This window comes from Leopardus geoffroyi, chromosome A3, assembly GCF_018350155.1.
Source record: "Leopardus geoffroyi isolate Oge1 chromosome A3, O.geoffroyi_Oge1_pat1.0, whole genome shotgun sequence".
In the NCBI taxonomy this organism is placed as follows: domain Eukaryota; kingdom Metazoa; phylum Chordata; class Mammalia; order Carnivora; family Felidae; genus Leopardus; species Leopardus geoffroyi.
The window spans coordinates 124,716,267-124,741,088 of NC_059336.1; the positions used below are offsets into that span (position 1 = coordinate 124,716,267).

Here is a 24,822-nt window from a genome sequence, read left to right on the forward strand (position 1 = left end):
TATGCTTTAACAAAAGTAGCAATCAAACCTACAGTTAATGAAGTGATGACTGAGTTCCTCCATTACAGTTCAGCCCTTTAAGGACTAGACCTAATACTGAATATTGTATATGATCACAAATGAACCAGAGGCAGCTCATTGGTTCCTTCTACAATTTTTTTTGGCAGATCTAAAAAGTTGCCTCAAATGTTTAATTATAGTTGTATCCTATTTGTTCTCTAATCTTAAATACTCCTTTTCCTTTTTGTCCTAAAAACAATGTAGAAAGGGCACTCATATCAGGTGAATATTTTTTTGTTAAAAATAAATGGGAAAGTTTTAAACTAGAAGGGATTTTTATTTTTTTATTTTATTTTATTTTTTTATTTTTAATTTTTTTTTCAACGTTTATTTATTTTTGGGACAGAGAGAGACAGAGCATGAACGGGGGAGGGGCAGAGAGAGAGGGAGACACAGAATCGGAAACAGGCTCCAGGCTCTGAGCCATCAGCCCAGAGCCTGACGCGGGGCTCGAACTCACGGACCGCGAGATCGTGACCTGGCTGAAGTCGGACGCTCAACCGACTGCGCCACCCAGGCACCCCTAGAAGGGATTTTTAAAAATAATCTTCAGGTGACAGGTTTTACACCAAGAGAAAATTCTGTGATATTAACTGATTTTTTTCTTTTTATTAAAGTTTTATTTATTTGAGAGAGACAGAGACAGCGTGAGCAGGAGAGGGTTAGAGAGGAAGAGAGAGAATCCCAAGGAGACTCTGCCCTGTCAGGGCAGAGTTGGATACAGGGCTCAAACCCACGAAACCATGAGATCATGACCTGAGCTGAAACCGAGAGACCGACTGAGCCACCCAGGGGCCCCTGAACTGATTTTTTCAAACTTATTTGTTTGTGTTTATAGTGGTACAGCCTTGTGTTCTGAAATCTGTCCAGTATATAACTGAGCTTGAGGAGTGCCTCTGCCAATTTAGGAGTTATTTTTATTCTTCTAGGTTTTACTTTTAAAGGTTTTTGTTTTGAATTAGTATGAATCACAAAGAGAGCTTTAACATTTTAGTGAGATGCTTACAGGTAGCTGAGCCTTCAGGTCAATGTTTGTCTCCCTTGACCTTTCTGGTTTGACTGGCTTCACATCAGCTTTTACTTATTTTATTTTTATTTTTATTTTTTACCAAATGGCTCTTTCTATCTGTATTCCCAAGAAATGTGCCTAGACCAGTGAATATGAAGAGCCTTTAAAAAAATTTTTTTTTTAATGTTTGTTTAATTTTAGGGGAGCGAGACAGAATGAGAGTGGGAGTGAGGAGGGGCAGAAAGAGACCATGAGAGGGAGACATGGAATCAATCTGAAGCAGGCCCCAGGCTCTGAGCTGTCAGCACAGAGCCCAACGAGGGGCTCGAACTCAAAAACTAGAGATCATGACCTGAGGCACCTAGGCACCCCTGAAGAGCTTTTTGTAAAGATTATAAAAACAATATGCTGAGGGGTTTTGTTTTGTTTTTTAATTTTTTTTTTTTAACGTTTATTTATTTTTGAGACAGAGAGAGGCAGAGCATGTACAGGGGAGGGGCAGAGAGAGAGGGAGACACAGAATCTGAAACAGGCTCCAGGCTCCGAGCTGTCAGCACAGAGCCCGACGCGGGGCTCGAACTCACGGACTGTGAGATCGTGACCTGAGCCGAAGTCGGACGCTTAACCGACCGAGCCACCGAGGCACCCCTTGTTTTGTTTTTTAAGGTAGAGCCAATAACCTTTTATTTATTTATTTTTCCTGGGTTATTTTTTAATTTAATTTTATTTTTTGAATTTACATCCAAATTAGTTAACATACAGTGCAACAATGATTTCAGGAATAGATTCCTTAATGCCCCTTACACATTTAGCCCATCTTGCCTCCCGCATCCCTTCCGGTAACCCTCTGTTTGTTCTCCATATTTATGAGTCTCTTATGCTTTGTCTCCCTCCCTGTTTTTATATTATTTTTATTTCCCTTCCCTTATGTTCATCTGTTTTGTCTGTTAAAGTCCTCCTATGAGTGAAGTCATATGATTTTTGTCTTTGACTAACTTCACTTAGCATAATAACCCTCCAGTTCCATCCACATAGCTGCAAATGGTATGCTGAGTTTTTGTACTTCAATATATTAATGTAAATACATTTTGGTTAGCTTGAAAGTACAAACGTGTAATTGTGTTCTTTCTTCCAAACAGACCATTCAATGTCCCAGCCTATTATGGTACAGAGAAGATCTGGACAGGGTTTTCATGGAAACAGTGAAGTAAATGCAATACTGTCTCCGCGATCAGAAAGTGGAGGCCTTGGTGTGAGCATGGTAGAATATGTATTAAGTTCTTCTCCTGCTGATAAATTGGATTCTCGATTTCGGAAGGGAACTTTTGTAAGTATTTTGAATAAAGAAATATTTAATAATTACTCAGTGGTTGTTTGGTTATCTTTAAGTCAGTTTATTTTTCTGTTTTTTCCCAAGAGCTAAAGGAAATTTTATAACTTATTGGAGCTCTTGTTTTCTTTTTTTGGCCACTTCTTGAAATACATGAAATAGTAGAACCACTGGGAATATAATCTTAGCCATGTTACAAAAATCAAATTATATGAATTAAAAAACATAATTTGCAAGATTAAAATTACTTACTTATGGTAGTGCTTGATGTGAATGTAAGCGAACAAAATTATGCATTAAGTAAAATATTATCTCTTCCGTGGTGTTACTGCTCTTCCAGCCCCGCTATAGTTAAGGTTGCCTTAGCTCTTCTGTTATAAATCACTGCTTTGTGCTCAGTTTTTTGGCCTTTGATAAATTAGTTGATTATGAAAGTAAAATAAGGTTCAATGTTTTTATTGTTTATGTGCACTATAGTGTAGTTTTAGGTCACCTTATGGTGCCTTTTTTTGTGTTTTATTACATATTCAGAATCAAACAGATTCTTTTTCTTCAGGGCACTAGAGATGCTGAAACAGATGGACCTGAGAAAGGAGATCAAAAAGGCAAGGCTTCTCCATTTGAGGAGGACCAAAACAGAGATCTTAAACAAGGAGATGATGATGATTCTAAAATAAATGGCAGAGGTTTGCCAAATGGAATGGATGCCGATTGCAAAGATTTTAAGTAAGACTTTAACTTTCTCAAGAAGAAAAGCATATCTCTTTAGGGATGATTACTGTTAGCTGATGTGGTTGATTTAGACACTTTTCCAATTTTGGTTTACTTTATTTCCCTTTGTACCTTGCGTTAATCCAGAAAAAGATTTAATTTTTTTATAAGGAATATTGATTATGAACCATTTTTTAAAAAATAATTCAATAGAATAGTCTCTAAAACCATGCCTTCCATTAAAGGAGTAATGTTAGACATTGCTGTTACCTTTCTGCTAATATGGTAGTCTAAATTTTAACTTTTTCCTGCCTGCTAAAATTTAGTGAATTTTAGGTTTAATCTGTGATTTTTCTTGGCAAACTCCTCTTGGGGTTGCTCTTGAGCACCTTTTTTGTGGAGTTTTCTCTTTCTTCTATCCCTGTATTGTATCCCCCACCCCCCACTTAACTCTTAATCTTGGAAATGAGAAAACATAATTAGCTTAGGAGCTGTGACCTTTCTTGTTCATAAATACGAATTTGTGCTAATACTTAATATTTCTGAAATTAGGAAGTAGGGAACATATTAGAGATCTCAAAAAGTTAGTTTTAAGCTTAGAAGTCTTTAAGTTGTAACTTAGTTGTTTCTTGATGGCAATTAAATATTTTCTTCTAGCCTGTCTCAAATTAGCCAGTGTACCTTTACCTAGATATTAGAAAGTTGTTTCTTCATACTGAATTCCTATAACTTTATATTTCACTAATGAGATGCTGAAAATGAGCTGTTTTCTTTGAGGTCTTGTGAGCCACAGAATCTCCCTTAACTGAGTGTAACCATATATGTGGGTGGTATGCATTTACATTTATTATTGCCTTTAATTGTCAAAAGCAGAGTAACAATGTTTCCTAAAAACAGTGCCATTTGTATCTAAGTGCAAAAAAGCATCCAAAAACCAGTAAACCTCTTTGACGAGAAATACATTTCATGCTTTTCAGTTTGTTTTAGAGCCTTATCCTGATTTTGCTTTTCTGCAATTACCTAATCTGCGATTTAGCAAGGGTGTATATTTAAAACTGAGTTGATTATGAGCCCTTCAGAGTATGCATTTATAATTGAAGTGTTAATACACCATTAACTATAGCAAGAAAATAGCACCACTTGATAGCGTAATTCCCTTTTCTATTATATCCTCTATCTATCACTATATTAGAGTTGTGTGTATGAAAGGCTATGCTTCTCCATATTAATACGGACTTGTACATTTATTAGAATTATAATTTTATTCCATTAAGGTTGGGGTATGTATTTAAAATTGCTTACAAAATATTTTAGATACAGTATTGTATTTGATAGTATAAAAATGTGTCAGACATAGGGCTGTGGCCATACAGTCACTATGCTCACACATCATTAATACGTACATTAATTGATACATCATCAGTATATAACCACTAGAGTGTAGAACTGAAAGGAGGGAGAGAACTATACCAGGCTTTATTATTTTTTTTCCAGCTGATTTTTTAAAAAATATTCTTTAAAGAAAAAAAAATTTTTTTTAAGTTTATTCATTTTTGAGAGAGACAGAGAGAGAGGGAGGTGCAGAATCCGAAGCAGGCTCTAGGCTCCGAGCTATCTGCAGAGAGACCGATGCAGGGCTTGAACCCACAAACCGTGGGATCGTGACCCAGCCGAAGTCGGACGCTCAACTGACTGAGCCACCCAAGCGCCCCTTTCTAGCTGATTTTAAAGAAGACCCTTTCAGTTTTATTTTTTTCTTCCCATATATTCTGAAAGAAAAGCAAACCTTTGTGGAATATTCACATGAAAAATTATGTATGGTTAAAGGAGTTAGAAATTTCTTCTAAATGTTGCAAGGATAGTGGTTGAATTTTAAATAAAATGCAAGTTCACCTAAGTATCTGGAAACAAATTCTTACAAGTAATTACTTGTAAAATGCTCTGTATATGTTAGCAAATTTATCTCAATGTGAAGCTCCTGAAGTTGGGGGCAGAGTTACATAGATGTTAACAATTGGCAATGAAAGCCAGGTAAAATAGTTATTACCATTTATTTAATGTACTTATGGTTGAATATACTATGAACTCAAGCTTCCTAAAAACAAACTTACTTCTTGTGTAGGAAAGGATCTTACGTAAAATAATTCTGTAGAAGAAAAGACATTGGTAAATAAGAATAGATTATATATAGAAATAAAGTTGTTTTTTTTTTTAATTTTTTTTTTTTCAACGTTTATTTATTTTTGGGACAGAGAGAGACAGAGCATGAACGGGGGAGGGGCAGAGAGAGAGGGAGACACAGAGTCGGAAACAGGCTCCAGGCTCTGAGCCATCAGCCCAGAGCCCGACGCGGGGCTCGAACTCACGGACCGCGAGATCGTGACCTGGCTGAAGTCGGACGCTTAACCGACTGCGTCACCCAGGCTCCCCTAGAAATAAAGTTTAGACCATGAAAGATGTTGATAAAAGAGTTGATCCTTAATATTTAATCTTAATACATTTTTTGGGAAAATTAAAGACGCTAGTTAGTAGAGGAAGTTGCTTTTTTGTATGTGGAAGTTTACTTTTCGTTGAAGGGCATATTTAGTTTTTGGTAAATATGTTACACGTTTCCATTTCTTTCTGATGACTTAAACTGAAGCAATTTAGTGTGATAAAGATGGGTTTTTGAGAGTGGTCATAGAGGCTTTTCATAATTCCTTTTTTGTCCTCATTTGGAAAAATAAGTACAAGAAGATTATGTCTTTGGTCTCCTCACTTAAGGAATTGAGGCCTGGAAGATGAAGTGATTTGCTCAAAATCATATTTAAAGTCGGAGTCTGGAGTCAGCCTTTGTCTTGGTTCATGTCCTTTTTTGTTATATCCCACATTTTACACTCTGAAGTCATGAAGGCCGTCCTTTCTGTCCAGTCCCCTCTCCCCCCCCTCCCCCAAATAGCAAGCAAGATTTTACGGGAAAATTCTGTACTCTTGGGCAAGACAGGAATATGGTAGGTGGATTTTGGTTTTGAGACTTCCCATGTTTGTCACTTGATAGGCTGCTATTCGTACTTACTCATTTTGTCTGTGATTTGAGACAAAAGTTTCAGGTAGTCTGAGCCTAAATTGTGATATTGGGCAATTTCTTATCTGTAAAATTGAGTTATATCTTTATGCTATTCACCGTGGAGAAAATGATCATTAGTAACATGAAAAAATGAAACTGTGTCAGTTCTTAAGAAGACATTAAACTGGGGGGGGGGGGGTTGTAATAAAGTAGAATAATTAGTGACCTGGGGTGCCTGATTTGCCTTCTGTATTTTGCTGCCATTTGTTTTTCATGATTTTCCTACTTTCCATTCAGATTTGACTTACTACTTTTACTCATAATGCCTTTCTGTTTTCTTTATGTAGTCGTACTCCTGGAAGTCGTCAAGCCTCTCCAACTGAAGTAGTTGAGCGCCTGGGCCCCAATACTAATCCCTCAGAAGGATTGGGGCCTCTTCCTAATCCTACAGCTAATAAACCACTTGTTGAAGAGTTTTCAAATCCTGAAACCCAGAATCTGGATGCCATGGAACAAGTTGGTCTGGATTCCTTGCAGTTTGACTATCCTGGTAATCAGGTACCCATGGACTCTTCAGGAGCTACTGTAGGCCTTTTTGACTACAATCCCCAGCAGCAGGTAAAGCGTGCCCCTTCAGTGAAGCTTCTCTGAACTATGTACCGGTGTAGCCTCTGGTGCTGTGAGGCATGGACATGAATAATAGGAGTGTTCTTAAATACTTAATGTTTTATAAATAAAATGTTTTTGTAGTTGAGAAAGTGATTGAAATATGTGTTTAAAATAATCTATTCTCAGCTTTCTAAATAGAAATTAAATGCTTTGAGACTAATCTTTGTTTTAAATATCTTCCCTAATAGCTCTTTCAGAGGACTAATGCACTAACAGTTCAGCAGTTAACTGCAGCTCAACAGCAGCAATATGCATTAGCTGCAGCTCAACAGCCACATATAGGTGAGTCTTTATAAGTTACCATTTTGATTAGACTGTTAGCAACTCTTGTGTTAGTGTTTATTAGAATGTTTTATCTTTCTATAATTGTATGGGGTTCTTGTTTTAAAACGTCTTCTTAAAAGAGTAATAGATTACATGGCAGGAGTAAAGATTAACTAGGGAAGAACTGTTTCTGATTTTTGTATCGTTAAATAAAAATGTATAATATGATGAAAGCTGTCAGCACATAAGGTCAGTGTAAAGTTAAGAGAGTCAAACACTTGGAAATTCAAATGTAGTTGTTTGTGTCTTTTGTCAAGTAAAAATGCTTATTTAAAAAAGTGGTTTGGGAATCAATTCCAAGAAAATTCCTTAAAATATTTTCTTCTTCACTTCATTAAGTTATTTGGACTTTGACCTTTAACCTTTAACATGAATTATTATTATACCTTTGTTATTGCTAGAGTCAAAGCATTGGTACATGTTGTCCATGTTGGGGTTTTTTATTTTTAACTTTTCAATTTGAAGTAATTCTAAATTTACATGGAGTTGCAAAGAGAGTACAGAGAGGTTCCCCACACAGCTTTCCTTAAATGGTTACATCTTACGTAATCATAGTACACTACCACAATCCGGAATATGATACTGGTAAATGTATATGTATGTATAGTGTTGTTACATCATTGTATCACATGTGTAGATTTATATAACCACGTTTATGCCTGGTTTTAGCTAACCTTGATTTATTTCTTGGTTGGAAAAGTTGTGAATATTCTCAACATCATAATCAGTGGAAGGGGGAGATATTTATTAAGTTGTTTCTCTTCCCTTACATTTGTATTGTTCTTTGTCAATCCAAGAAGGACACCTAGGCCCCAAATTTTATTTTTGGTTTTTATCCAAGATGACCACACATTCTAGGTGACTTCTAATAGCAGCATGCATTCTTTGCCTCCAACTTTCTTTATTCCTATACTTAATCCTTCCTTCTCATTGTTAGGAACATAGTGATTCCTGTCTACTAATGGACTAGTGTAACGCTTTTATTTATTTCTTTATGGTATGGTTTAATATATGACAGGCTAATAGTATACCCATTATTGCTCTTCCTTTTTGAAGTTTTCTCTTCTTACAAGCTTTTTTATATAAACTTTAGACTTCATTTATTTACTACCAGAATATTGGGTTAAAATTTTAAATTAACTTTGGGAAAATTGACATCTTTATGATATTAAGTATTCTAATCAGGACATGGTGTATTTTTATTTTTGTTGACATCTGCTTATGTGTTGTTTATGAGTGCTTTAAAGTTTTTATCATATAAGTTTGCGTATTTCTTAATAAGTATATTCTTAGATATTTTATCTTTTACTATCATTGTAAATGGCTTTTATATATCTTTTAATTGGTATCTGTGAAAGCTCTTGATTTGTAAATGCTAACTTCTATGAATATTTTCTAATAATTGAATCATTCTTGTGTTCATGGAATAAAAATATATATATAATTCTCTTAATGAGCTCTTTCAATTGGCTAGTGTTTTATTTAGGGTGTTTGCATCAATGTGTATATGAAATTAGTGTTTACGTTTGTATGTATGTTTGTTTTTTCATTTTTTTGGTCAGATTTGTCATAAAAAGAATTTAGAAATATCTCCCTTTTTAGTACCCTGGAGTATTTCAAGTAACATTGGACTTATACGGTCTTTTAAGAGACCATAAGGCAGAATTTCTTTGTGAAGCCATCTGGAAGACTATGCAATTAAATTTGAAAACCTGAATAAAATGGAAATATTTCTAAGCATAATTTACCAAAATTGATCCCATCTTTTAAAAACATTTATTTTGGGGCGCCTGGGTGGCGCAGTCGGTTAAGCGTCCGACTTCAGCCAGGTCACGATCTCGCGGTCCCAGGAGTTCGAGCCCCGCGTCGGGCTCTGGGCTGATGGCTCGGAGCCTGGAGCCTGTTTCCGATTCTGTGTCTCCCTCCCTCTCTGCCCCTCCCCCGTTCATGCTCTGTCTCTCTCTGTCCCAAAAATAAATAATAAAACGTTGAAAAAAAAATTAAAAAAAAAAATAAAAACATTTATTTTGAGAAAGAGAAGGCACATGAGCAAGGGAGGGGCAGAGAGAGGGTGGGGGTGGGGGAGAGAATCCCAAGCAGGCTCAACACAGCACAGAGCCTGACACAGGGCTCAAACCAGATCATGACGTGAGCTGACACCAAGAGCCAGATGCTTAATGCACTGAGCCACCCAGATATAAGAATCCTACCTTTTAACCTTTGTTCCACAGTTAAATGTATTTATTGTTGACCATCACTCTTTTTATCCAAGTTTGACTAGTAATTTCTTGGGTGTCTGATAGCCTACTTTAGAACAGCACTTTGCGGGGCGCCTGGGCGGCGCAGTCGGTTAAGCGTCCGACTTCAGCCAGGTCACGATCTCGCGGTCCGTGAGTTCGAGCCCCGCGTCAGGCTCTGGGCTGATGGCTCAGAGCCTGGAGCCTGTTTCCGATTCTGTGTTTCCCTCTCTCTCTGCCCCTCCCCCATTTAGGCTCTGTCTCTCTCTGTCCCAAAAATAAATAAAACCGTTGAAAAAAAAAAAAAAAAAAAGAACAGCACTTTACCACAGAAATATAATATGTGCCACATAGAGTTTTAAATTCTTTTGTAGCCACATTTAAAAAAAATTTTTTTTTTAATGTTTATTATTTGAGAGAGAGCAAATAGGGGAGGGGAAGAGAGAGACAGGGAGACACAGAATCGGAAGCAGGCTCCAGGCTCCGAGCTGCCAGCACAGAGCCCATCACGGGGCTCAAACCCACAGACTGAGATCATGACCTGAGCCGAAGTCAGCCACCCAACTGACTGAGCCACCCAGGTGGTGCAGCGGCGGAGTGGGTTCTAACCTTAATTGGGATTTCAAATTAACGATAAAAGCATGTATTTGGAAAATAGCTCCGAGATAATTGGGTCCTATTCCTAATGTATCAATTTTATTTTTTTATTTATTTTTTTTTTAAAATTTTTTTTTTCAACGTTTATTTATTTTTTTGGGGACAGAGAGAGACAAAGCATGAACGGGGGAGGGGCAGAGAGAGAGGGAGACACAGAATCAGAAGCAGGCTCCAGGCTCTGAGCCATCAGCCCAGAGCCCGACGCGGGGCTCGAACTCACGGACCGCGAGATCGTGACCTGGCCGAAGTCGGACGCTTAACCGACTGCGCCACCCAGGCGCCCCCTAATGTATCAATTTTAAATGAGAAAAAGTTTTGCAAGACATTTTGCCTCTTTGATAGACAAAGAACCATAGATTAAAACAAAATATTTTTAATGCTTTATTTTACCTGTCAGATTGACAACTCTTTTACAGTTTAGTAGGGACACCTGGGCAGTTCAGTCTGTTAAGTATCCAACTCCTGATTTCACCTGAGGTTATGATCTCATGGTTCATGAGTTTAAGCCCCATGTTGGGCTCCGGGCTCACAGTGGGAAGCCTGCTTGGGATTCTCTCATGCCCCTGCCCCTCTCCCACTTGTGCTTGCCCACCACCCCCTCAAAATAAATAAACTTAAAAAAAAAATTTTAAATGGTTGGGTAATGTCCAAATTTGACAGGAGTGTGAATGGCATATTCATATATTCCTGATGGGAATGTAAATTGGCACAACTTTCCTGGGGACTAATATGGACATATTGGCCAAGAATTGATGTATATTTTCCCATTTAAGTTAATTAAAAAAAATTTTTTTTTAATCTTTATTTATTTTTGAGAGAGGGAGAGAGAACGTGCTTGAGCAGGGAAGGGGTAGAGAGAGAGGGAGACCCAGAATCTGAAGCAGGCTCCAGCCCGTGAGCTGTCAGCATAGAGGCTGATGCAGGGCTCGAACTCACGAACTGTTAGATCAAGACCTGAAGGAAGTCAGACAGTCAACCGACTGAGTCACCCAGGCGCCCCTCATTTAAGTGAATTTTTAAATGTTTATTTACTTTTGACACACTCTCACACTCTCTCTCTCTCTCTCTCTCTCTCTCTCTCTCTGAGTGGGGGTGGGGCAGTGAGAGAGGGAGACACAGAATTCAAAGCAGGCTCCAGGCTCTAATCTGCCAGCCTGACATGGTGCTTGAACCTTAACTGAATTTTTATAAAGATAGGATGATAATGCAGAGACCTTGCGTACTAAAAGAATAATAAGATTATTATAACAAAAGATTGTGGATCATCTGACTATATATCCTTAATAGACTGGTTAAATCATGTATGTTCTTTCTGTATATTAGAAAGAATGACCTGATAGGTTACCTGTTGACATAGAAAAGGACCTATGGTTAATTGGAAAGTGAAAAATACATATTAAAGTGCCATTATGGCCTACAGTATATAAAATGTGTGACTGTGTGTGTGTTCATTTCAAAATTGAAAATGATGTATATACCTACGTGTATGTATAAACATAAATATATAAACACATTTGTATACACGTGCAAACATAAATATACATATACATGTAAACACAGTGTATTGTTTGCTATCTAGTAAGTTGTAAATATTTCTAAATTAATCGTGAACTTAATAAAAACACATGAAAAACATTTTTTCAATAAGTTTCAGTATGCATTAGGCTAAACTAATTCCTTTTTCCCCCACATACCTGAAACTTTACTTCATATCTGCTTTATATTTCATATTTGTTTTATAACAAATATGGAGAAAACTATATTAAAATCCTCTCTAAAATTGAATAATTCAGTAGAATATAAGCCAACAGTCAGTAAAGATTATATGAGGACTTTGACTTTCTGTTTTGTAAACTCCACTAGTATTGGAGATCTTAAAAGCAAGCTATTTAAATCATAAAATATGGAATATAAAAAAATTATATCCTGGCTTTGAGATTTTGTAGGGGTATGAGTAGTAGGACATGGATACCACAACATCCATCATTTTCTTTGTGACAAAGACAATTTATGATAGAGGAAACAGGGAAATCTTGAAACCTTTCCCGTAGGGCTTAGTTAAGAATGCAACTCTGAGCAAATGATTTTTTAAATAGTGCAAGGATATTATTCAACTCTCTTTTTTTTTTTTTTTTTTCAGTTTATTTATTTTGAGAGAGAGCCTAAGCAGGGGAGGGGCACATAGGTAGGGAGGAGAGAGAGAATCCCAAGCCGACTCCCTGCTTTCAGCACAGAACCCAAGACAGAGCTCCATCCTACGAACCGTGAGATCGTAGCCTGAACTGAAATCAAGAGTCAGATGCTTAATCTAATGGGCCACTCAGGTGCCCCTGAACCCTCTTTTAGTCTTCCTTTATTAAAAGCAGAGTTTTGGGAGCTCCTGGGGAGCTTAGTTTGTAGAGTGTCTGACTGTTGATTTTGGATCGGTTCATGATCCTAGTAATAAGCCCCATGTTGGGGTCCATGCTGAGTGTGGAGCCTGCTTAAGATCCTCTCTCTGCCCCTCTCCCACTTGTGTGTGTGCATGTGTGTATTCTCTTTTCTTTCTCAAATATAAGTTTTAAAAACTAATTTTTCAAATGGTTGTGCCTGTACATGAAATCAGTGTTGTGGGGTATGGCCACTAGTTTTAGAAATTAAATAGATTATAGAAATTAATAAATTTAGTAGAAAATACTAAGTTACATGGAACTTTATAAAGATAAATTTTTTTTGATATTTTTGTTTGTGGCATGTATATGTATATATGCTCACTAGGTTGATATGAAATATATTTCATATTATGGGTCACATTCAAAACATTTAAAAACTGGTATAATATAGTTAGAATGGAGTTTCTGAACCTTGATTTTAAGGTTTAGAGTAAGTGTTCCTTTTGAATCCTTTCTTTTAAGTCATTTATACCCACATGCTTTTATTCTCCTATTCTCCCCCTTAATCATGTTTTTATTTATTTTTAAATATTTTTAAGTAAGCTCTACACCCATGTGGGGCTTGAACTTTCAACCCCGAAATCAAGAAATCATGTGCCTCTACTGACATAACCAGCCAGGCGCCCTATTAATCATCTTGTAAATTGAATTTTTCTGAGCTCTTGTAACTTTTAAAACACCTCCTTTCCCGTTATTTCCTCACTTTCCACTTGTTTTCCAGAAGAGACAACTCAAGCAAGTCCATACCTTACAGTGACTTGTATACACAGTACTTTCTTGATACCAGCAGTTTTCTTTAATAAGTACTGCAAACGAATATTTAAAAAACCTTCTTCCCTGCCTTTTACCTAATTCACGTTAGCAGTCATTAGATGCAGAAGTGGCCTTAAAGTCACAGTTCTGCCTAAAACTCTTCATTGTTATTCTGTTGCTTTCTGGGTAAAGTCCAAACTTCTTAACATGACCCAGGAAGGTCTTCACAGGTCTTCATTCTGATTGTAACTCCAATTTTGTCTTGTCTTGCCTTGCCTTGCTCTACAACCCCACATCATCCTACCCACACTTTCTGAAGCTCACTAGGTACCCCTTCTCTCTGTGCCTATAGCTCCTCCTATACTGTATTCTAATTGTCAATTTGTTTTTCTCATTAGATGGATTGATTTGTGAGGGCAGATCATGCCTTCCTCACTATTGAATTCTTAGCTCACAGTATAGCTTAATAAAGATTAAATTAAAAAATACTGGGGTGCCTGGGTGGGTCAGTTGGGCATCTGACTTTGTCTCAGGCCATGATCTCGCAGTTGATCAGTTTGAGCCTGGCTTCAGGCTCTGTGCTGACAGCTTGAGCCTGGAGCCTGCTTCTGATTCTGTGTCTCCTCCTCTCTCTGCCCCTCCCCTGCCTGTGCTCTGTTTCTCAAAAATAAGTAATAAGCATTAGAAAAACAAAAGAAAAACTACCGTTGAACAATAGTAGTTCTAACTCTAAACATTTATTGTGTGCCTGTTTTGCTAGTTCTACACAGTCCTTTCATATTTGGTATCATGTTTTAACTCTCACAAAAATCCTCTAAGATAAGTGGTGATACACCTATTTCCTAAATGAAGAATCTTAGAGTCAGGTGATGTCACATGCCCAAAGTCACTCAGTTAATCAGAGTTTGAACCACTATACGCACTCTGCTTCCCCACTCCAAATTCAGTGTAGAAATTATTTTACCTAATGAAGAAAATTATACTTTACGTCTTCATTCATTATTTCTCCCCTTTTTAAAATACAGCTGGTGTATTCTCAGCAGGCCTTGCTCCAGCTGCATTTGTGCCAAATCCGTATATTATTAGTGCTGCTCCTCCAGGGACTGATCCATATACTGCAGCAGGGTTGGCTGCAGCAGCAACATTAGCAGGTAACTTATTGTTCATCCTCGTTGCTTATTATGGATTTAGTTTTAATTTTCTTACAAGTTGTATTTTTGTCTATTTGGTGGGCAATTTGAAGTTCCTAAGAAAATCTGAAACATTTACCTAGAATCAAGTGACGTTTCCAGAGAGTTAGTTTACTATTTGTCCAGTTTTAATGCTGTAGGAAAAAGCCGAAGCTTGAGAACTTTTTCCTTTTGTACATAGTTGGTTTCCAATTCAGTTTTGTAGTTTCAGAAATCTTACATTGCCAACCACAGATCTTTTTTCTGACCAATTCCATCACCCACAGAGACAGTGCAAAAGTAAAGTTACTTCTAATGCAGTAAACTGGGGTAGGTACCATAGATACCCAGGTCAGGGAGAGTATGAGGTAAGGAGCTTCAGCAGTCTTGAGAGAATGAGTATCTAAAAAATAAAGTTTATTTAGCAGTGTTAAAATATGCAAGCCGACTGAGGGGCAAAAAGGTGGCATGGAGTTGGAAAGCACTTAACTGTCAAAACCAGAAACTGCCACTCAAAGTCTAAAATGAAAACCAAAACTATACCAATGTTATGTATCAGTAATATCGCAGTAATACTGGGGAAAAATGTTTTTAAACCCAAAGCTGCATTTCTTGCTTATTTAAGTAGTAAGGAGAGTTGTGTGCTGGTCAGGCACCATCCTATTGAGCCAAGCAAACAATTTGCTGATCTTCTGTGTAGGGTTTTGAAGAAGAGGTTGTTTTAGGTTGGGTTGGTTATAGAGACAAATGAATTAGTCTTAGGCATGGGTTAATGTTGGTTACAGAGGCAGGAACAGGGTCATGTCAGCCATAAATGTGTGTTCACTGGAGGGAGCCTGCCAACTGACTTTCATAAAACTCTAGACTATCATGATTTTTAAACTTTGTTCAATGATATGAATTGTCACTGATAAATTTGACAATTTTAAACTCCACTTCTGGCAGTTATTATCCTGACTGTAGAACAGTCAGTCTTTTCCTGGGAGTTAGGGGACTTGTTTTTTATACTCAAGACTGTTTTAAGAAGTGAAAAAATAAATGTTAATTTCAAATTCTAGTTTGATAGCTTATTTAGGAGACTGAAACCAACCTATCACATTCAGTAGATTTTAGTATTAGTATAGATCTGCACGTAATTCCATAAGGAGGGGATGAGCTTTCTTGGTGCCATTTAACTGGATGTTAGTATGTAAAATTCTGGTATATCATACAATCTATGGACTTTAAGGAAACCTTAAGAAGTGGTTAGTTTTCAGATTAAGCATTCTAGGCATTTTGGATTCAGGCTTTCTAAGACCAGTGGTGTCCAATGGAAATATAATGTGAGCCAGATAATGCAATTAAAATTTTCTAGTATTTACATTATAAAAGCAAAAAACAGATGATATTAATTTAAATGTTTGATTTATCCCAACACAACCAAATATTATTTTAATATAATTAATATTTTTTTAATTACTAATAGATATTTTACTTTTTTTTTCATGCAAAGTCTTCAAAATCCTGTGTATATCATACTTAAGACCACATCTCAGTTCAGGCTGTCTAACTTTTTAATTCTTCAGTAGTCACAGGTGGCTTCTGACTATTGTTTTGGGCAAAGAGATTCTAGATAGATATTTGACTCTTGTTTTGATAATGTATTCTTCATAAATCCTGTTAACAGTTTTCATTGTAGATGGTGCTTAAACTATTTTCAGAAATAATACTTTAAGTTTTTTTAATGCTTTTCACTTTAGTGATTCAGTCAATTGTACTGGGCTTTATTTTCCTCCAAAACAAAGTGAATCCAAGAGTTTAACTTTTTAAAATACTAGATATATTAAAATTGTATCCGTGGATTTTTAGGCCATCTTTATTTTATCAATTAATAATCATGACATCTTGCTCATCAACTTAACGTGGAAATTATTGTGCATAATGCTGTTTACTCCCATAGAAGCAGATGTTACCTTGAATAACATAGACTAGAGCAAGAACAGTTCATTCTGTTTTTCCTAGTTTGCTTTCACATGTCTATGTCCCTCTGTGCCTTTATATTACCTGGTTCTTTCTTGTCTTTACTCACTAGTTCCATTTTCCTACCCACATAAGCAGTGATGTTTCATTTGTTTTCATGCAATTTTCAGTTGCTTTGTGAGAATTGTGATTAATTGTTTCAAATATGAAGAATATTTTTAATAAAAACTTTAACTAAAAAATATTTTTAAATTCAAGGTTTACAATTCAAATACAGTTGTCGCAAGCTTGGTACAAGAATGTCCCAAAGTTTTATGTTGTAGATTTCAAATAAAAAGATAAAAGTGTTTTGTAATATTTTGGTAATTTTTTTCAATATTCAGAAAATAGCCTTTTAAGAGAATTTGAATTGAACATAGTAAATCTTACAGTTTTATGAAGTTTAATGTTCCCTGAGTATATTATCTGTGTTTGCCAGTATCAAACCCATAAACTGGCATTCAGTAACTGTTGCATAGATGATTAAGTATCCTGTTAGTTCATTGGTCCTTTTGACTTTAGCTTTACCATCTCCATTGAGGCCACTGCTGTCACTCCTGTTTCTCTTGAAGTAATCATAACCTGAACGAGACTTTTTCCTACTAGAATCAGGAAAAAAAAGAAAGGATATAGCAGGTGTAAGTGGGTTGGGGATTATAAGGACATTTGCTTTAACTCATATACAGTGTTCCTTTTTATGATCTAATGGTAACTGATTTATCTATAAAATGTAAGTAACTTTTTTTTTGGGGGGGCGGGGTGGGGTGTGGGGTTTAGGTCCAGCAGTGGTTCCACCTCAGTATTATGGTGTTCCATGGGGGGTGTATCCAGCCAATTTATTTCAGCAACAAGCTGCAGCTGCGGCAAACAACACAGCAAATCAGCAAGCAGCATCACAAGCTCAGCCTGGACAGCAACAGGTATAGGCCTGCCTTCATTAAATCATACCTGAAGAGTCCTTGAAATTCAATGAGTTCCTTGTTTTCAAGATGTGTGTCTTTTCATCTCCTCAGCATGTGATGTAGTACCTATATACAAGTATTGATTACATGGTGGTTTTTTTTTTCTAATTGGTATTACATGAATTTAGATTTAGGTGTATTCCATTTCTACATTTTTGTTATAAAACTGTTGAAATCTCTAGCAGATTTTAATTTTCTTTTCATCACCTTTTCAGGTGTGCTCATGTTCCTATCAAAGTAATTGTCACTTCATTTTCTTCTGGGTATTTAAATTACTATTTTAAATATTAACTTAATACATTTCTGACTAGAAAATGATTACAGAGTACTTTATATTTTTAAGCAAGCTGGAGAAAATTGAAAAGAGGAAATATTTTCACTACTGGTTAAATTTAATTTCTTCAAAAAGAGAATGTTTATTACAATGGTTTTGGTTGGTTTTGGGTTTTTGAAATTTCTGCTGCTTTCATGTTTTGATAAACTGTTTTGATAAATGTAGAAACACTATTGGTGATTTCTGACTTCTGTTGTCAAATTCTTCATATTTATACCAAAGAAGCAACTTACTGACAAGTGTAGTGTTACTTGGCAGTTAAATTTTATTCTAAATTTCCTTTATGTGGTTTATTACTGTATTGGTGTTCTGTTGAAGCTGTCCTTTGGCTCAGTCCTTGTAGATTAGACCATGGCACCATTTAATAAATTATTTTTCAATCTATATCTTCTTTGGGCAAACATGAAAATATACTACTTGACCAATACACCCATGTGTGAGGCTTATTTACAGTGAATACCGCTTGTCCTGAATTGTTCATCTATCTTTGTGAAATTAATATGATCTAAAATTTTGCCATCCCCCCCCCCCCCCCAAATAAATTTCTTTGGTAAGAAAAAGAGCACAAATACTAAAAATAACTTTTTGTTAAGGCCTTCAAGAATCTCTAGATGTTACTTAATAGATTGTTCTAGTTGTCATGAGCCAGTGATTGTGTTTTTGATTTTAAGTATTTTGTGTTTTTTCATGCCAAATCATCATTTCGTTGCATATAAATATGTTCGAAGAATATCCAAAGGCAGTTTACTCTGGGATAAATTTATTTATCTGTTATTTTATAATTTCATTTTTAAGGAAATCATTTGTCCTTTGTAGGTTCTCCGAGCTGGAGCAGGTCAGCGCCCTCTTACTCCCAATCAGGGCCAGCAAGGGCAGCAGGCAGAATCACTTGCAGCAGCAAATCCAACTTTGGCTTTTGGTCAGGGTCTTGCTACCGGCATGCCAGGTATACAGTTAGTTAATTGTAGAAATTTGCGTAGGTTTGAAATGTTAAATGTAATCGCTCACATTGAAGAGTGAAAAAATCAGAACTATCTTTAAAGTCTTGCCTACCTTGCAATAAGTTATTTAGAACTCAGGGGCCAATAGTTGAAATCTATATTTTTTGTGAGACCGCGATCGCGAACATGTACTGGAATTCTCCGTACATCCATTTTTTCTTACTCTGTATATGGCATAAACTATAGCATTTTCTCAACATAGTTCAGAATTCTTGAAGCATGCTTCAAGAAGTAAAATCAGTTGGTTAGAGTTGTCATGTTAAGACAAAACCTCTATGTGCTGTTGCTGCTGAATAAGAAGGTCATTTAGTTAATATGAGAAGTTTGCAGCTAAAATTTTCCACTGTTTCATTGTGTTTAGCCAATTTATAGTATTATGAACTATTGGTATCTATAACCTGATAGCAAGTGTATACTAAAATACACCTATGAATGGGGGCGCCTGGGTGGCGCAGTCGGTTAAGCATCCGACTTCAGCCAGGTGACGATCTCGCAGTCCGTGAGTTCGAGCCCCGCGTCGGGCTCTGGGCTGATGGCTCAGAGCCTGGAGCCTGTTTCCGATTCTGTGTCTCCCTCTCTCTGCCCCTCCCCCGTTCATGCTCTCTCTCTGTCCCAAAAATAAACGTTGAAAAAAAAAATTTTTTTTAAATACACCTATGAAAGCCTAATGCAAAGAAAATGATAAAACTTTATTCCCATTACCACAGTACAACTTTTAGAAGGAGCCAAAAAAATAGATTTTTGTTGTAGATTTTCATGAAACTAGATACAAAATTACAACTTTAAGAATAATGCAAGGACAATAATTTTCTTAAACCAAGAAAAGCACTTATGTTTTTAAAGTGAAATTTAAAGCTACATTTGAATATCAGTAGATAGTGCGTCATTTCCTATTCTGTTCTCTCTTGAAGACTCACTTTCTCTCTTAAGTATCCGTTTTTTTTCACTCTTAGTATATGAGTAATTATTCCTGTAACTATATAGATTACTTATTAATGAAATGTGAGTTTCAGTTTCCACTTAATTGTAATTTAGTTAAATTTTCAGATCATTTAGGAATCGTATTTAATGTATCGGAAAATATATGTGATTGAGGGTTTCTTGTATGTGTTACATGTGCCTGAATGCTTCTGTATGTTACTTTGTGAGAATTTCTATATTGATTGCATTCATTCTGTTATCTCTGAGATTCTAAGGTCTGATTTCATCATCTTGTCTAGCCCAATGGCTAAAGAGAACATGTTAATATTATAGTCTCTGAAGTACAAATGATAATAGAATGGGAGTGTTCTTATTATTTTCTTTTTTTACCCCAGCTATGTACTTGCTTCGGGGAAGCTGCTCACCTGGAGCCGTGAAGCTGAAGTTGTAGACACATGGAAGGACATGGAGGCAGGGCTAAAAGGGAACTGAACTGAAAGTTTATGAAAGATAGTACTAAGACAGCTCTGGGTTCTTCTATTTGTCTCACACTTCTTTTAAGCCTGCCTCCGTGATTCCTTTCAGTAACTCTAATATTAACTCAGTAACAATTGCAAAGTAAGACCTCCTCTTCTCCATCCTTATTTTTCTCAATTCTTTGGTATATTTCACCATATTGACTAAGTCCAACTCTCTACAACGTCTCTCTGTCGTGACACTAGCCTCTGTGATAATTTGTTTTCCTGGATTTCCTGTCTTTTTCATTGCTTTGATCAGTTTCCCTTTCCTCTGTCTAAATCCTTAAACGTGGAAGACAGTTACTTTGGACTAGATACTTTGGAATCAGATGTGCCATATTTCCGTACAACCTAGTTGAGTCATGTTGGCCAACTTTTCTCTTTGAACTTCAGTTTCAGTATTGGAACAATAGATGCTCTTGTGTGTGTGTGTGTGTGTGTGTGTGTGTGTGTGTGTGTGTGGGCGGGGTGGGGGGGGAGACCGTCTGCTTTCATCATTTCAGCTATCATTCCTATTCCAGTAAACTAATGAGTTTACATCTTCATCTTGGACTCTTTTTTGAACATCTAACATATTTCTGCCTTTGTATTGGACATTACCATGTGTATGTTCCAGCAGTCCTCAAAACTCATAGTGTCAAAAAAAAATGAACTCTCTCCCAGATTTGCTTATCTTACTGTTTATTTTAGTATTAATTTCACTGTACTCTTGAACTAGAAACTTTTGGCTTCAGTCTCAGAATCCTCTTCAACTCTTGATTTTCTTCTGTGCTTCGCATTCAATAATTTGTCAGTTCTTGCATTCTATCTCATGTTCCCTTTCTTTTTCATCTGTGCTATTCTTGTTCAGCCTCTTTCTTAACCTCCCACTAACTCTGCCTCCAATCTCTTCTGTTCATTTATCTTTTTTTTTATTTATCTTGAGATTATCTTGAGAGAGGGAATCCTAAACAGGCCCTGCACTGTCAGCACAAAGCCTGACATGGGGGGAGGGGGGCTGAATCTCACAAACCATGAGATCATGACCTGAGCGGAAATCCAGAGTCAAACACTTAACCAACTGAGCCACCCAGGCGCCCCCATTTCATCTTGTTATTCTTCTTTCAGTTAACCTTTCAAAAATATAAGTTAGTTTTATACCATTCTTGTTCTTAATATTTTGCTTAAAAATTTTTTTTAATGTTTATTTTTGAGAGAGTGCGAGTGGGGGAGGGGCAGAGAGAGGGAGACACAGGATCCAAAACAGTCTCAAGGCAAGGCTCCAATGTGGGGCTCAAACTTAGAAACAGCGAGATCATGACTTGAGCCAAGTTGGACACTCAACCGGCTGAGCCACCGAGGTGCCTCTTGATATTTTCAATGATCTAGTCCCAAACTACTTAATTGATAGTATCCTTCCATAGTCCTATGCTTTAACACACTAGACCATATACTACCAGCCAAAGATACTTGTACTTTTTATGCCTCTAGCCCTAGCTAATGGTTTTTAGCTTAAAATACCCTTTTACACATTTTAAGGGAAATTGGGATAGATAGAGTTTAACATTATTATTTTTTTTTAACTCTGGTTTATAAACATTTTGTAATTAGCTTTCCTTCTCATACTTCAGTATTCTTTGCATAAAGCCTTCCTGATCTTTCTTTCCCAGTGTGTCTTCATCAGTAATTACTCTTCTTGCACCTTTCTTTAGTTCTTCTGTCTGCCTTGCATTTCATTTAGTTATTTGTGATTTCTCAATTCTGCCCTTGCTTTACCATGTTAAAGTTAGAAAATGTCTTCAAGTAGAACAACATTTTCTATTTCTCTTTGAACGGAAGTTAGTAGATCAGTGTCTTGTCTCAAAACAAAGTGGCATCTTAGAATTAAGGAAGGGTGCCTGGGTGGCTCTGTCAGGTGTTTGACTTTGGCTCAGGTGGTGATCTCTTGGTTTAGAAGTTCAAACCCTGTATCAGGCTCTCTGCTGTCAGCAGAGCCCGCTTTGGATCCTATGTCCCATCCCCCCCACTTTGTCCCTCTCCTGCTTGCATGCTTGCTCTCTCTCACAAAAATAAACATTTAAATTTAAGGACGTGTAGTACATTACCTCCTCTACTAGATTGTATAGTCCTTGCGTGTAGGGACCATGTCTTTTTTTTTTTTTTTTTAAGCCCCTGTGTCTTACCAGAATCTCAGTAAAGAAAGATAACACAGTAGAAATTAGAAGCTTTTGAACTAAATGATTATGAAAATGCTACAAATTTAAGCTTGTCACCTATACCTAAAACAACATAGGAGGAGAATATAATAGGCTCAAATGCATACATTGGAAAGTAAGTTTCTATCTAGGAACTATAAAAGGAAGAGAATAAACCCAAAGAATTTGTAAAAGGAAACCAAATAATAAAGATGGGAGCTGATGTGAATGAAATAGGTGGCAAACATACAATTCAAAGATTTAAATTATCCCAAAAGTTATTTCTTTGAAAATACTAATAAAATTGATAAACCTCTGAGAGACTCATCCAAAAAAGATTTAAAACAAGAAGGCAGAAATACCAATACAGAAAAATTAAATAATCATTGGTGGCTATTAGGAACAATCTCACATTAACAAATTAGACAGTGTAGATAAAATGGACAAATAACTAGAAAAATGTAACCAAACAGACTTGAGGATATATAAAACATCTGAGGTCTGTTAACATTAAAGAAGTGAATTAAGTAATCAAAATTTCTCCCTTAAGATTTTAGGCCAACATACTCAGTCGGTTAAGTGTCTGACTTCGGCTCAGGTCATGATCTCACGGTCCGTGAGTTTGAGCCCCGCGTCGGGCTCTGTGCTGACCGCTCAGAGCCTGGAGCCTGTTTCGGATTCTGTGTCTCCCTCTCTCTCTGATCCTCCCCTGTTCATGCTCTGTCTCTCTCTGTCTCAAAAATAAATAAACGTTAAAAAAAATTAAAAAAAAAAAAAGATTTTAGGCCAACATAAAACTTCAGTGGTGAATACCAGGTATTCAAGGAGGAAATAATTCCAATTTTTAAGATCCTAGAAAATATGGGGCGCCTGGGTGGCGCAGTCGGTTAAGCGTCCGACTTCAGCCAGGTCACGATCTCGCGGTCCGTGAGTTCGAGCCCTGCATCAGGCTCTGGGCTGATGGCTCAGAGCCTGGAGCCTGTTTCCGATTCTGTGTCTCCCTCTCTCTCTGCCCCTCCCCCGTTCATGCTCTGTCTCTCTCTGTCCCAAAAAAAAATAAATAAACGTTGAAAAAAAAAAAAAAAAAGATCCTAGAAAATAGGAAAAGAAGGTATGCTTCCCAGGTCATTTTATGATACTAGTATAATCTAAATACTAACACCTGTCACATTTAATACTATCCCTATCAAAATATCACTAATATTTTTCACAGAGCTAGGACAAAGAATCCTAAAATATATATGGAATCAGAAAAGACCCTAAGTAGCCAAAGCAGTCTTGAAAAAGAAAAGGAAAGCTGGAGGCATCAGAATTCCAGACTTTAAGCTATCTTACAAAGCTGCAGTCATGAAGACAGTATAGTACTGGCAAAAACAGACACATAGATCAGTGGAACACAATAGAAAACCCCGAATTATATGGTCAGTTAATCCTCAACAAAGCAGGAAAGAATATTTAGTGGAAAAAAGACAGTCTCTTCAACAGATGGTGTTGGGAAACCTGCCGAAGAATGAAAATGGACCACTTTGTTATATCATCACAAAAAGAAATTCAAAATCAATGAGAGACCTAAATGTGAGATAGGACCCCATCAAAATCCTAGAGAACACAGGTAGCAACCTCTTTGACATCAGCTGTAGCAACTTGTTACTAGACATGTCTCCAAAGGCATGGGAAACATAAGTAAAAATGAACTATTGGGACCTCATCAGGATAAAAGCTTCTGCACAGCATAGGAAGCTGTCAACAAAACTAAAAACCTTTGGAATGGAAGAAGACATTTGCAAGTGATATATCTGATAAAGGGTTAGTATCCAAAATCTATGAAGAACTTATCAAACCTTATACCCAAAAAGCAAATAAGCCAGTGAAGAAATGGGCAGAAGACATGAATAGACATTTTCCCAAAGAAGACATCCAGATGTCTATCAGATAACACGAAAAGATGCTTAACATCACTCATCATCAAGGAAATACAAAGCGGAACCACAATGAGGTATCACCTCACACCTGTCAGAATGGCTAAAACTAACAACACAGGAAACAACAGATGTCAGTTAGGATGCAGAGAAAGGGGAACCCTCTTGCACTGTTGGTGGGTACGCAAACTGGTGTAGCTACTCGAGAACAGTATCGAGGTTCCTCAGAAAATTAAAAATAGAACTACCCCGGGGTGCCAGTCAGTCTAGCATCCAACTCTTGATTTTGGCTCAGATCATGGTCCCAGGGTCATGGGATTGATCTTTGCATGGTGCTTGTGCTGAGTATGGAGCCTGCTTAAGATTTTACCTCTCCTCCTTTCCCTCTCTCCCCAGCTCATGCATGTTCCCTCCTTCCCTCCCTCCCTCCCCTCCCTCAAATAATAATAATAATAATATAGTAATAATAATAATGAAATAGAACTACCCTACAATCCAGCAATTGCACTATTAGGTTATTTACCCAAAGGATACAAAAAATACAGATTCAAAGTGGCACATGCACCCCAATATTTATAGCAGCATTATTAACAATAGC

The 24,822-nt window shown here is 36.8% G+C and overlaps 1 protein-coding gene and 1 long non-coding RNA gene across 17 annotated transcripts in view; one reads left to right on the top strand and one right to left on the bottom strand.

The window, feature by feature from the left end:
* PUM2 (pumilio RNA binding family member 2) overlaps positions 1-24,822 on the top strand; it is a 101,873-nt gene that overhangs the window by 36,216 nt on the left and 40,835 nt on the right. For 13 of the 16 annotated variants that reach the window (XM_045447628.1, XM_045447626.1, XM_045447629.1 and 10 more), the window contains 7 exons: positions 2,209-2,396; positions 2,956-3,125; positions 6,504-6,774; positions 7,014-7,107; positions 14,254-14,379; positions 17,173-17,315; positions 18,508-18,637. In XM_045447628.1, the coding sequence (XP_045303584.1) occupies positions 2,209-2,396; positions 2,956-3,125; positions 6,504-6,774; positions 7,014-7,107; positions 14,254-14,379; positions 17,173-17,315; positions 18,508-18,637 (1,122 nt within the window). The remainder of the gene's footprint in view (positions 1-2,208; positions 2,397-2,955; positions 3,126-6,503; positions 6,775-7,013; positions 7,108-14,253; positions 14,380-17,172; positions 17,316-18,507; positions 18,638-24,822) is intronic. The other 3 variants (XM_045447633.1, XM_045447632.1, XM_045447625.1) reach the window with 1 other exon arrangement.
* Positions 19,047-19,489, bottom strand: LOC123581497. The gene is made up of 2 exons (XR_006703760.1): positions 19,347-19,489; positions 19,047-19,118 (listed from the first exon to the last, which is right to left on the bottom strand). It is a non-coding gene; the product is annotated as an uncharacterized LOC123581497 (long non-coding RNA).